This window comes from Peromyscus californicus, unplaced genomic scaffold, assembly GCF_007827085.1.
Source record: "Peromyscus californicus insignis strain IS unplaced genomic scaffold, ASM782708v3 Scaffold_11__1_contigs__length_118956290, whole genome shotgun sequence".
Classification (NCBI taxonomy): domain Eukaryota; kingdom Metazoa; phylum Chordata; class Mammalia; order Rodentia; family Cricetidae; genus Peromyscus; species Peromyscus californicus.
The window spans coordinates 118,068,993-118,081,429 of record NW_026294402.1 but is presented as its reverse complement, the minus strand read 5'-3'; the positions used below and the strand labels follow the sequence as shown (position 1 = coordinate 118,081,429).

The window sequence follows — 12,437 nt, the reverse complement described above, 5'->3', positions numbered from 1 at the left end:
ATGTGGCTCTCAAGTTTAACTTGCAATGTTCATCTCTTAGCTTCTCAACCCCCAGCACACATCTATCTGCTAGTGCCATTCAATATGGCTTCCCAATACAAGGTGGGGCTGTCATGAGGGAGTGTCCTCACAACACAATGTTGGCTTTATGATCTGTTCCACTCTTGCTTGTCTCTCTGCAGCCCAAACACTGAAGCTTTCATTTCCAGTTGGTTCACTGTTATAGGTGGTTTCTGTTCTCCTGAAATTCAATGATCATCTTTTCTTTTTAAGTCCTGTTCATTTATATAACAAATGCCTTGGTTTTATAAACTAACTTCAACCCCTTGGTCCATGTCTAAACTTTTTTTTTTTTTTAATTAAAGGTCACAGTATCCTGCTTTAAAAAAAAAAAGATGTAGTAATTTTTATTACATGCTGGGTACTGCAGATGATACCTTACAAGGGCGCTGGATCATGCTTGACCCCCTTTGGGTCTATTTTGTTCTAGAAGTTCTATTTGAGTCTCTTAGAGGCTTACTTTTAATCTTCAGTAAGGCCACTCTAATCTGTTTTTATCCTCAGTCCTAGGGTGTTTTCCATGCTTTCAAACATGGCCTTTGGAGATTCAATGCCTCTCTTAGCCAGGCATAATCCAAGGGTCTCCATGTGCCACACAGCCCTGGGTCTGCTCTGCTCTCCTACCAGAGCCACTTGCTGGGCCAGCATCATGGACTCTCCCTCTTCTCCCAATTTTCAGTGCCGACCTCCTAAGAGCTTTTTCAATAAATCTGCACAGGAGTTCAGCAAGAACCAAGAGTTACCATGGCAACTCAGCATTTCTGCTGAACAGTTGAAAATTCACAGCTGACAGTTTAAAGAACAATGCCTCTGGTGCCAGGTTATTACATTACCAACTCAAAGCAGAGGTCAAAACACAGGCGCTAACAAGGTGGCCTTCCAACGCTGCCATTAGAGTTGCATGGCAGGTCAGGGAGGGGACTGGCACCCCTCCTTTCCAATATGCCACCAGACAGTCTCTGGAGGGCTGGGGGGACATGGTGGATCTGAGGCTAGCAGAGAGGACCTACGCAGAGAGCTATACTCAGCTTTGCTTTCCTCCAGGCATTGACTAATAAGCTCTTTTGAACCTTTTCCAGATCCATGCCCAGGATCACCTGTATAAAAATGAACTAAAAAAAATGAGCCTCACTGCAGACAGTCTTTAGAGGGAGGACAATGAGGGTCTGCTGAGCTGGTGGGACATGGTTTGGGTTTGGCCCAGAATGTGGAAACCAGAAGTTGCCTAGAACTCTGTGCTTTCTCTGTACATGAGCCCTGTACATAATATCCGACCCCAGTTATCTGCAGATGAGTCACAGACTTTGTCTGGGCATGCCATGGGTTGCCTTTGAGACTTAAGTCAAAATAGAAGCACTGAGTATTACACATATACAGAACTCATGACTTTGTCCAGGCCACTATAACTTAGTAAGCAATTCTGCTTCTACTGTTGGCTTTGTCTTGAATCTCTGAATACAGAAATCAGCCAGAAGGTACTTGAACCATCATCAGGTCTAATCACTCATCTCGCTCACCAGGAAACTGAGACCTAAGGTAGCCTTCACAATTGACCAGAGATATAGCAGAGTCACCTCTGGAGCTTTGGACATGGCCCAGCTCATTCCTACCCTGGCCTTCCCTCCTAGAGACCAGTCAGCTCTTCACTTCTAGGTCACTATAAGCAATGGTGCAGTGAACTAGAACTCAAGCCCTCTGTAGCATCACAAAGACTCATTCCTCTTTTCTTTCTTGGATGCATAATTACAGACAGAGTTACTGTCACTTTGTGACAGCTCAGCAAACAATGACCTGGAATGAGCTCTAGGTGCCTTTCCTGTTAAAACTTCAAGACCCTTGCCCACCACCCTGTATGTGAACACTGAGGCTCTCTGCCTCCTATCTCTAAAGTTTCTGCTTAGCCTCCTTCAACAGAACTGCCAGTGTGGTCCACCCATATATTGGGCATTACTGAGAGTCTCTACCACCACTTACCTTTGCATATGCAGTTGTCTTAATGAACCACTGTCGGAGGTATTTCTTCTCCACCTTGGCTCCAGAACGCCATGAACAGCCATATTCATTCACTTGCTCATTGGCCAGCACTGTTTGATCCACTGGATCCCAGTTAACCAAAGCCTGTTAGGACACAGGAGACAGAGGGGTACACTGTGGTGAATGCCCTGTGGAGGTGCCCTTGGAAAACAAAGTTGTAATGGAACAGTGTGGCTCCAAGCCTGAGGGCATCTTTAGGGTGGGCTGCCTGGTGAATGGGCCACTAGCAAGCTGTGACAAGGACACATGAAATGCCCTTGTTAGAGTAGACTTGGGGAAGATGGAAGTCTTTGAGCATATGTCTTAACTCAACTTTATGTTTTTCTTGAATGACAGGATGAACATTCAGGATTTGAAATTTTAGAACACTTTGGAAAAGAAGAAAAAAATGGTATCTATTTGAAGTTTAGAAGAAAAGGGTTACTGCAGAAGAAATAAATATACTGGTTTTAATAACAACACTAACTTTTACTGAGTGGTAACTAGGTGATGGTTCCCCTGTTAAGTGGTTTACAGCTAAGCGGCTGTCTAGCTCAGGCTTAGCTTGAGTATTCCTGCCTCAGTCTTCCGAGAGCCGGGATTACAGTTGTGTGCCATCACCCTTGGCTTATATGTGGCCCTTTAATTCTCACAACCAGCTTTGTGGTAAGAAGACTCTTACCCTCAGAGAATCCTATCACAGAGAATGAATATGAGGAGTAGAGAAGCAATATAACACACCTAAGGTCTCAGAGACACTGACAGACGGGAGGAATTCCAGTCTATGTTTAAAGACTGCAGTTTAAGTTAATGTGTATTATATATATAGAAAGCAGACAAGTCTTAAGTGAACAATTAATGAATTTTTAAATGAGTAAACATGTAACCACTACCCATGTCAAAATATAGAACATTTTCAGCACCTCAAGAAAACGGCTTTGCTTTTTGCCTTCAACACTGTACCCCAAGGTAATCACTCTGAGTCCTACTCCATAGATTCACTTGGCTGGAAAAACACATGGTCCTAACCATGAGGAAAACTCTCTAGAGTTCCTGATAGTTTCTGTCTTTGTTTAAAACAAATACTTCTGCCTACACTTACTACTGTGAATATTCAGGTGCCTCCTGGTAAAAGAAGGACTGAGTACAGAGGAGTCTAAGGGTTGTACTACCTGATTTAAGATACATTGCTTAAAAATTTAATGGTAGACTATGTGCAATTCCTCAGTACCAAAAAGTATTCCTAGTAATTCCCATCAGAGATGGTGCTAGCAACTGCCTCACAGATCCTTCTTCCTTCCTGTTTACAGTCTGCATCCACCTCAAGTCTGGTCTGCAGGCTGGTTTGCCTTCTATAAGGAACTCTGGTGGGCTGTGGGAGGTGCTACTAAAGGCTACAACACTGTCAGACAGCCTCTCCTGCTTGGTCAGGGACCCAACACTGCCCTCCAGCCTGTGCTAGAGGTATCCTTACTTTCACTCCTTTGAGACAGTGCTAAAGTCAGCACAGTTAGCCTTTTATTATAGTCTCTTCAGCGGCTCTTTCAAGATATGTTGGAACCTGACTGGTTCTGGATATTTTCCACATCAGCATAAAAATCAGGGTGGGGAGAGGTTAGCTAATCCATGAGTTATAATCTAGATTATAATTTTATAATAGTATAAATACACTATTATAATCGTAAGTAGTAAGTTACTAATATACTAAATAGTAAGTAGTATAGTTAACCAAAAACTTGAAGCTATGCCATCTGGAATCAGACAGAAAGAGGAGCATGGAACAGTTTATCTCCTCTAACATGGGGTCCCCAAGTCTTCCCCTCATAATTTTATAGAGAAGACCAGGATATTAAGTAACTAGGACCTAAAATTTTTAGGTTCATAAACCAAAGAAGATTGGCCCATCTATTATTATCACTAATATCAGAGAGATTGAAGGAAAGTTTTACTTAGTAGGTATAAAAATAGTTTTATTTTTGGTAGTGCTAGGTCTTCTGCAGATGAGTCTATGAACTTGAGACTGCACTCATCTTTACCAGTATATGCAAACAAACAGGATTTTCTTTCTTTCTCATGTAAAAGTTATGATTCTTCTCTCTCTCTCTCTCTCTCTCTCTCTCTCTCTCTCTCTCTCTCTCTCTCTCTCTTAGTATTTTTGGGACAGGGTCTCACTATGTAGCTCTGGCTATCCTGGAATTTGATTTGCCTGCCTCTCCAGTGTTAGGATTAAAGGTGTGTGCCACCACACCTGACTAAAAGTGATGATTCTTGGTGCTGGAGAGATGGCTCAGAGGTTAAGAGCACCGCTTGCTCTTCCAAAGGTCCTGAGTTCAATTCCCAGCAACCATATGGTGGCTCACAACCATCTGTAATGAGATCTGGTGCCCTCTTCTGGCCTGCAAGGATATGTGCACTATATACATAATAAATAAATTAAAAAAAAAAAAGTGATGATTCTAAGATGGAGAGAATTTATAAAAATTTAAAAAGGTAGCTAACATGAATTTACCTCCCTTTGATAGGCCAGACCAGCTTCGTAGAGTTTGATAAACAGGTATTGAGTCCATTTGTAGTAATCTGGCAAACAGGTAGTGATTTCCTGCCAAAAAAGGAAGAGGCAATAAATACACAGTCCAGCCCTGAAGCACTCCACCACACATACCACAGCTTTGAGACTCAGTTCTTAAAAGCAATTAAATTGCTAAGTATTTACCAACCTATTTCCACTAACTCTCAAAGTGAGGGAATAGCCATTTATTCTGGGAAGAAAGAGATGATGTTATTGGAATGTCTTCCCCACCTTTCCTAGACATGTTCAATGATAACAGACTCTCAAGTCATTTGCCTATCACCCATGACTAACAAGTTCAGTACAGGAAACAGCTATGAACTTATTTAAAAAAGATTTTATTTTTACTTTAAATTGTATGTGTGGGTATGGGGTATATGCACACGAGTGCCATTGTTGACAGAGCCCAGAAGAGGTTGTCAAATCCCCTGGAACTAGAGTTAACAGATAGCTGTGAGATGTCAGATACGGGTGTTGGAAACTGAACTTGGGTCCTCAAAAAGAGCAGCAAGTGCTCTTAACTACTGAGCTTTCCAATCTACCAACTGAACATTTTGGCCAGGATAAACACATGCTGGGGACCAAGAATGTAGCTCATCTGAAAAGCAATTATAAATGTCAAGAGTATTTGTTCAGTGTGATATGATTCTCATTTCAAACTAAATCTTGTGTCTACATAGAACCTAGGGTCTGATAGTTTCCACAGCCTCATTATTTTTCCCTTTATTGTATAATATGAATCAAACATGGGGAGATTAATCAAAAGTTCCTAAAGTTTACTTTCTGCCTGAAAAACACATTTAATATAGAATTTTTAAAAATGGACCTTGACAAACTGACGACGTTTGAAGTTGGTAAAGTCAAACCAGATTATAACCGACATGTACTTCCTTTTTCTATTGAACTTTAAAAAGCGTAAATAAAGTGGATAAAGGGCTGTGTGTCCCTTAGAAGTAGAGTGCTTCCCTAACAACCCCAAGGCCTTGAAGTTAGTCCTCAGCACTGCCATAGGTGGAAAAAGAGAAAAGGGGTTGCTGTGAAGCAATCTTCATACACTGTAAATATGTATTACTCGCATTGGTTAATAAAGAGCTGACTGGCCTATAGCACGGCAAGCAAGCCAGACAAGGAGGACGCTGGAAAGAAAAAGAGAGGAGTCTTGAGAGTTGACAGCTAGACACAGAGGAAACAGGACATGTACAAAACGAGGTGATAAGCCATGAGCCACGTGGTAGAACTTAGATATGGGTTCATTTAAGTTGTAAGAGCTAGTTTGTAATAAGCCCGAGCTATCGGCTGAGCATTTATAATTAATATTGAGTCTCCCTGTCAGTTATTTGGGAACTGGAGGGTGGGAAAGAAAAGTCCTCCTACAGGGGGTAACAGGAAAGTGTGTCTCAAATGGCTCCATTTGTAGCTGACTTTCAAGGAAAGGTAGGTATACTTTACCCCAAATGCAGAGCACTTCTATATTCCTGAAGATGAACAAGTGAGGAAAGCTTCAAACGCAGGAGGAAGGCAGGTATAGTAGGAAGCAGTAATCTAAAAGGGTGGCCTTTCTTATGCTAGATTTATTCGCTCACTCCTTTTGAGACAGGATCTCATGTATTCCAGGTTAGCCTCAAACTCTGAATTTCTGATCTACCTGCTTCTATCTCTTGAGTGCAGAGATCACAGGCACATGCCACTTACTACACCTGAACTGTGTGCTGCTGGAGATCTAACCCAGGGCTTCATGCATGTTAGGCAAGCATTCTATCAACTGAGTTGCATTCCTAGCTTCCTTGGTTGTTTTATATGCTGTTTTGTTATTGTTGTTGTTTTAAATAACAGAGTGCTAATATGAAAAAACAAAACTTTGGGATGGTAATAGAGATCAAATCCAACGACTCAGGCATGCTAATAAGTGCTCTAACATGGAGCTGTAACCCCAGCCCAGAAAACAGTTTTTTAAAATGCAGAACAGGGATTAGAGAGAATCAGCTCAGTAAGAGAATGGGCTGTTCTTCCAGGTCCTGAGTTTAATTCCCAGCACCCACATGGCAGCTCAGAACTATTTATATCTGTAGTCTCATGGAATCCGATGCCCTTGAGTAGTGTGCGGACATAAATGCAAACAAAATATACATATACATAAAATAAATAAATGAATCTTTTTTAAAGGTGCAGAATAACTCAACTCTGACCACCATTTCCATCTCCTCATGATAAGACACACTGACAGCCAGGCGGTGGTGGCGCACGCCTTTAATCCCAGCACTCGGGAGGCAGAGCCAGAGCCAGGTGGATCTTTGTGAGTTCGAGGCCAGCCTGGTCTACAGAGTAAGTTCCAGGAAAGGCACAAAGCTACACAGAGAAACCCTGTCTCGAAAAACTAAAAAAAAAAAAAAAAAAAAAAAAAAAAAAAAAAAAAAAAAAAAAAAAGAAAAAGACACACTGACAAACTAGCCAATCAAATGGTGGTCCCCAGCAGCCTGACCCCCACAATACCTAAGCTGTGGTTTCTCTGCCACATACATGAATCACCAGCTCCCAGGGACTCCATAGACACCTGGTATACAGGGGTGCCAGGCATGAGGAACTCTACCAGCTCAAGAATCAGACTAACTGACAGGGAGTAGCTTGCCTCTCCAAATCAACTTTATCAATGCTAATGCTGACTTTTCAACCTTGACCTGCTAGCATGGCACAGAATTATTCTCTTTAGTTTTCTAGTCAAGTATCTTTAAAACTTCCATTTTTAACAAACATGTCAGGAGCCATCTTCTATTTTGTTTTACTCATCATCTTATGCTCTCCAACACTGAGGTACCCCAAAAATGCTGCTGAATTAAGAATAAGTTAGACATGTAAAAGTCTGTATGCAAATTTGTATACCTCATTTAAGTTTCATAGTTAAATTCTCATTGCATTGAGGTCACAAATACACAAGGAAAATAGATTGAATTGAAGGGTAGGGTGGGTGAGGATTATGGGAAAATTTTCTTAGACCTTGCTATTGTAGAAACACCTTTTTTAAAAAAATCTTTATCCACTCTAGTTTTAAAGAAGTATGTAAAGCAAATAAGAAAAAAATGAAACTAGCGATGGGACCCATTAACAGCTTATTTTGTGTGTATTTGAGTTGCTCAAAATAAAATATCAAAATCTTTCTGCTGTGGGATGTTCTGTATGGCAAATGTGTTGCTCTGATTGGTCAATAAATAAAATACTGATTGGCCAGTGGCTAGGCAGGAAGTATAGGCGGGACAAGGAAGAGAATAAAGCTGGGAAGTGGAAGGCTGAGTCAGAGACACTGCCAGCCGCTGTGATGACAAACAGCATGTGAAGATGTCGGTAAGCCACGAGCCACGTGGCAAGGTATAGATTAATAGAAATGGATTAATTTAAGATATAAGAACAGTTAGCAAGAAGCCTGCCACGGCCATATAGTTTGTAAGCAATATAAGTCTCTGTGTTTACTTGGTCGGGTCTGAGCAGCTGTGGGACTGGCAGGTGAGAGAGATTTGTCCTGACCGTGGGCCAGACAGGAAAACTCTAGCTACATCTTTCCAATGAATATATTATAATAAAATATAATATGAATTATAAAGAATATGCATTATAATGAGAATATTTTATAATGAATTGTTTTATAATACACACTCTAAGCCCCTGGATCTGCTTCTAGGCACTGAATGAAAGTCACATAGCAACAGAACAGCATTATCTTCAACTAGGTTTGTGGTTTTAGAAATCAGTTTTACCTGAAGTAGAAAAGCAAGGGTAAAGTAAGTGGAGAGAGAGATCTTTACCTAGCCAACCATTCACCTATATTCCTTTTGGGCATCATCAGCTCAAGGTGAAAGAGGGGTGTGGAGTTTGGGCCCTACTTTTTCCCCTAACTTCACATCTGGACTTGACCTGTTCTATTGTTGCTTCTGCATCTGTTTCCATCTGTAGGAAACATAATGTTAGCTGCTGAATGGTCAGGGCCACTCCTGTACCCAAGGAGGCTAGGCCTGAGGAAAGTACTGTGTTCTCCATGCTAAACCTACCTACTATGATAGTCCAGCTTTCTTACTAAGTCAAGTAATGGACATTTTGAGAGTCACACATCCTTTCTGGATGTGTGATCTGCCCATTAGGAACAGAGTAAAATGAAAACAGTGAATTCTAGTCTTCTAAAGTCATCAAAGGCATTTTTTGAAATTACATCACTTAAAAGCTTTTAGTTTAGCCAACTGATTAAAAATCAAAACCCTCTTTTGAATAAGTAGTTCACTGTGAACTACTTATTCAAAACACAGTTCTACAGTCAAGAGACCATAGGACTTAACACCCATGAAAATATTAACAGAAACTCTGCTCCCTGATGATTACTTGGCTAGAAACAATTCTTCGTCACCACTGAGTGTTCACACGTGCACTTGTGTGTGTGTGTGTGTGTGTGTGTGTATGTGTGTGTGTACGCGTGCGCGCACCTTGAGTGAGTTTAGGTGCCTACCATCTAGTGGGCGTATGTTTTAACACTACAGAGTTAACATAAAAGACAGTCCCCTCAACAGGTGGTGGTGGCACACTCCTTTAATCCTAGCACTCGGGAGGCAGAGCCAGGTGGATCTCTGAGAGTTCAAGGCCAGCCTGGTCTACAGGAAAGGCACAAAGCTGCACAGAGAAACCCTGTCTCGAAAAACCAAAAAAAAAAAAAAAAAAAAAAAAAAAGACAGTCCCCTCAACTCATTCAGCTATACATGGGTTGCATTTTCTGTGTTTTGAGATAGAATCTTGTATGTAACCTAGGCTGGTCTTACACTCAGGGCAATCTTCCTGTCTCACCCTCTCAAGTGTTAGGTTTACAGAGGTGAGGCACCATACACTCTTTTTAGCTTTAAACGCTAATAGAGCAATCTTGATCCAAGGGTTTATATTATTTCAATTTAAGTCTGAAGCCACAAGCAGATCAAAGGAACATTAACTAGGCAACTCTCTAGTGGGCGGTCCATAAGAGGTAACAAAGGAGATTAAATATCATCTCCTGGGGCTAGTCTATTTACTTAGTTTCCCTCCTCCGTCAGATTTGGTCCCTCCCCTGAACATGACTGGCAAAGCGCCAGAAACCTTTGTGTGCCAGGGACAATTGATGTATTTTAGCATCTAGAGTTTAAATGACTGAATATGCCCCCAAGTGGGGGTCTGACTTAGAAAATCTCATGTAGTAAGTTTATGTAATAAATGTTTCTATTTTGAAGTCAGAGAGACATATGGGATATACTGGTTTGTCCCCCAATAAAACAGTTATCAACACACAGAAATATTTAAAGATCACCCTTGGAATCTAGCCCATGAACCCAAATATTCAGATTCAACCACATCGGCAGGACCCACTCAGACACCTATCTGTGGGGTGGGGCTCCCTTCCATCCTCATCTGCCCACAGGCACAGAAGACATAGTTTGGTAAGACTTCTTGGTGAGACCACAGAAAAAGCAAACAGGGCTGACTGTCCCCAAGTCCCCCAACATTTCTGTACCTTACTTTTCCCTGCTTTCAAATGAGTTCACACAGCTGGAGAGCTGGCCCAGCAGTCAAGAGCACTTGCTGCACTTGCAAAGGACTGGTTCCAGCATACATTTGGCAACCCACACCTGTCTGTAAGTCCAGTTCCAAGAGATCCAACACCCTCTTCAGGCATGCACATGGTGCACATACATACATGTGTGGAAATCATTCATACACAAATAAGCCCACACCTGCATTAATGTATTATTGGTTTCAACACAAATAGTCAGGTAATTCAAATGCATAGCTCTGAAAGCAGCTACAATTTGGCTTCACTCCACATAGCTCTCTATCAAGGTGTCAGCTTTTATACTCTGTGAACTCTAGAGAGCACCATCTAGCTGTCTATCTGGGACCTCAGTGAAGTGACTCCTCCACATTGTGATCCTACACTTTACACTGCCTGGGATTGGTGTAAAAAAATATTTCACAGATTTATAGGTAAACATAGAACCCAAGGCAGAAGATATACTCTCTCAGAACACAAAGAGGCTCAAAACAGCTGTGCGTTGGTGGCACACGCCTTTAATCCCAGCACCCGGGAAGCAGAGGCAGGCAGATCTCTGAATTCCAGGCCAGCCTGGTCTACAAAGTGAGTTCCAGGACAACCAGGGATACACAGAGAAACCTTGTCTTGAAAAACAAACAAACAAAAAAAGAGGCTCAAAACAACCTCTTGGAAACCAACCACTCCCTTGAATAATTTAACCTAACAATTAAGCCAGTGTGACAGTGATTTCAGGCCCAGTGATTTGGCATTGATGATGTCCAGGAGGTTGAGGCACCAAGATCTGGTTATGTCTGTGATACAGAACATTTGCACTGTATGTTAGAATCATGGCATTCAGGATCCACCTGGTGCTCCACTGGTGTGGCCTTAGGCAGCTACTCCTTGCTCAAGAAACATCTAGGTGGGTCTGATGTCGGGGAAGGACACTCAGAGGCCCTTCAGCAATCCCTAGGCAGAAGAGGGACATAGATGGTGATTGATAGCTTAGCACAGTCCTGGTTTGGGTCTGAATCAGCTCTTCCTGTTGTTTTTGTCTAGGGCTTTTTCTTTTTCTCTAGAGAAAGCTAGTAGTAGGAGACTGAGGCAGGAGGATTGAAAGTTTGAGGCCAGCCTAGGTTACATAGTGAGTCCTAGGCATCACTACTTAGTGTAATAATGAGAAGGGGAGTGGCACAGGGCTGTAATCCCAGCTACTCGGAAGATGGAAGTAGTGGGATAGTCCAAGGGCAAGGAGCTGGGGGTAGTGTTAGAAAGGTAGGCTAAGTACCACACAGCTCAGTGGTAGAATGTTGTGAAGCATACAAGAGGCTCTGGGGTCAATCCTTAGTACAAGGGAGGAAAGAGCGAAGGTTACTAAGATGGTTCACCAGACATATACCTCAGCCTTGGCCTAGATGACAGTCTTATGACGGACCCTGCACTGGAGACACAGCTAAGTCACCTAAGTCCAAACGATAAGTAAATCTCAAGAAAGGTTGTTAGTAAGAGAGACTAATGACTGGAAGGTGACAAGAACAAATGGGGGGCAGCAGTTCACCATCAAACTAGGATGAGTCCTAAAGGCCAAGTGCCCTCCCTCAGTTATGACGTAGCAGACTGTCTAGCCTTGTTATTTATGCCCCTAAATTTTATTGACTTCTCAAGCAGGCTGTCGATTACGAAGATGAGTGGAGGAGCACAGGACAGAATTAGGGCCCCAAGCCCTGGATGACCTGGGGCACTGCAGGTCAGACAACTTCCTCTGACCTTACCAGTGTGTTCTGACACAGATGCTGCAACCACTGTAAGGGTGAAGAGATCTGAGGAGCACCCACCTGCTTTTCCAAATCTGCCAACCCCTCGGGTGTACCAAAGGTTCATGAATCTTCATGAAACAAAACATTCATTCTAAGAGTTAAGGGTCATCATATTTATAAAACAGACAAGGCCAAAGCTAATGTGGCAATAAACACCTATAATCTCATACTCAGGAGGCTGAGGCAGGAGAATCCCCATGAATTTGAGGCCAGTCTGAACTACACAGTGAGTTTCAGGGTGGCCTGGGCTACAGCATGATGCCCTTTCCAAAACAAAGCAAAGCAAAGCAATTCTGGCCTGAGGAAGAGTTCTAGATAATTTTATAAATACAACAGGTTTTTAGAGAAATGAGTGTACTATTGTTCCTGGAATCCCAGTCTGGCTTATTCACAGCACCTCATTGAGAAATGCCTCCCCAACACACCACACAGTGATTTAAGCAATCTG

At 42.2% G+C, this 12,437-nt stretch overlaps 1 protein-coding gene across 8 annotated transcripts in view; it reads right to left on the bottom strand.

The window, feature by feature from the left end:
* The window catches only part of Lars2 (leucyl-tRNA synthetase 2, mitochondrial), a 183,163-nt gene that overhangs the window by 64,108 nt on the left and 106,618 nt on the right, over positions 1–12,437 (bottom strand). For all 8 annotated transcript variants that reach the window (XM_052725662.1, XM_052725639.1, XM_052725633.1 and 5 more), the window contains 2 exons: positions 4,583–4,672; positions 2,035–2,178 (listed from right to left, as the gene is read on the bottom strand). In XM_052725662.1, coding sequence (XP_052581622.1) covers positions 2,035–2,178; positions 4,583–4,672 — 234 coding nt within the window. The remainder of the gene's footprint in view (positions 1–2,034; positions 2,179–4,582; positions 4,673–12,437) is intronic.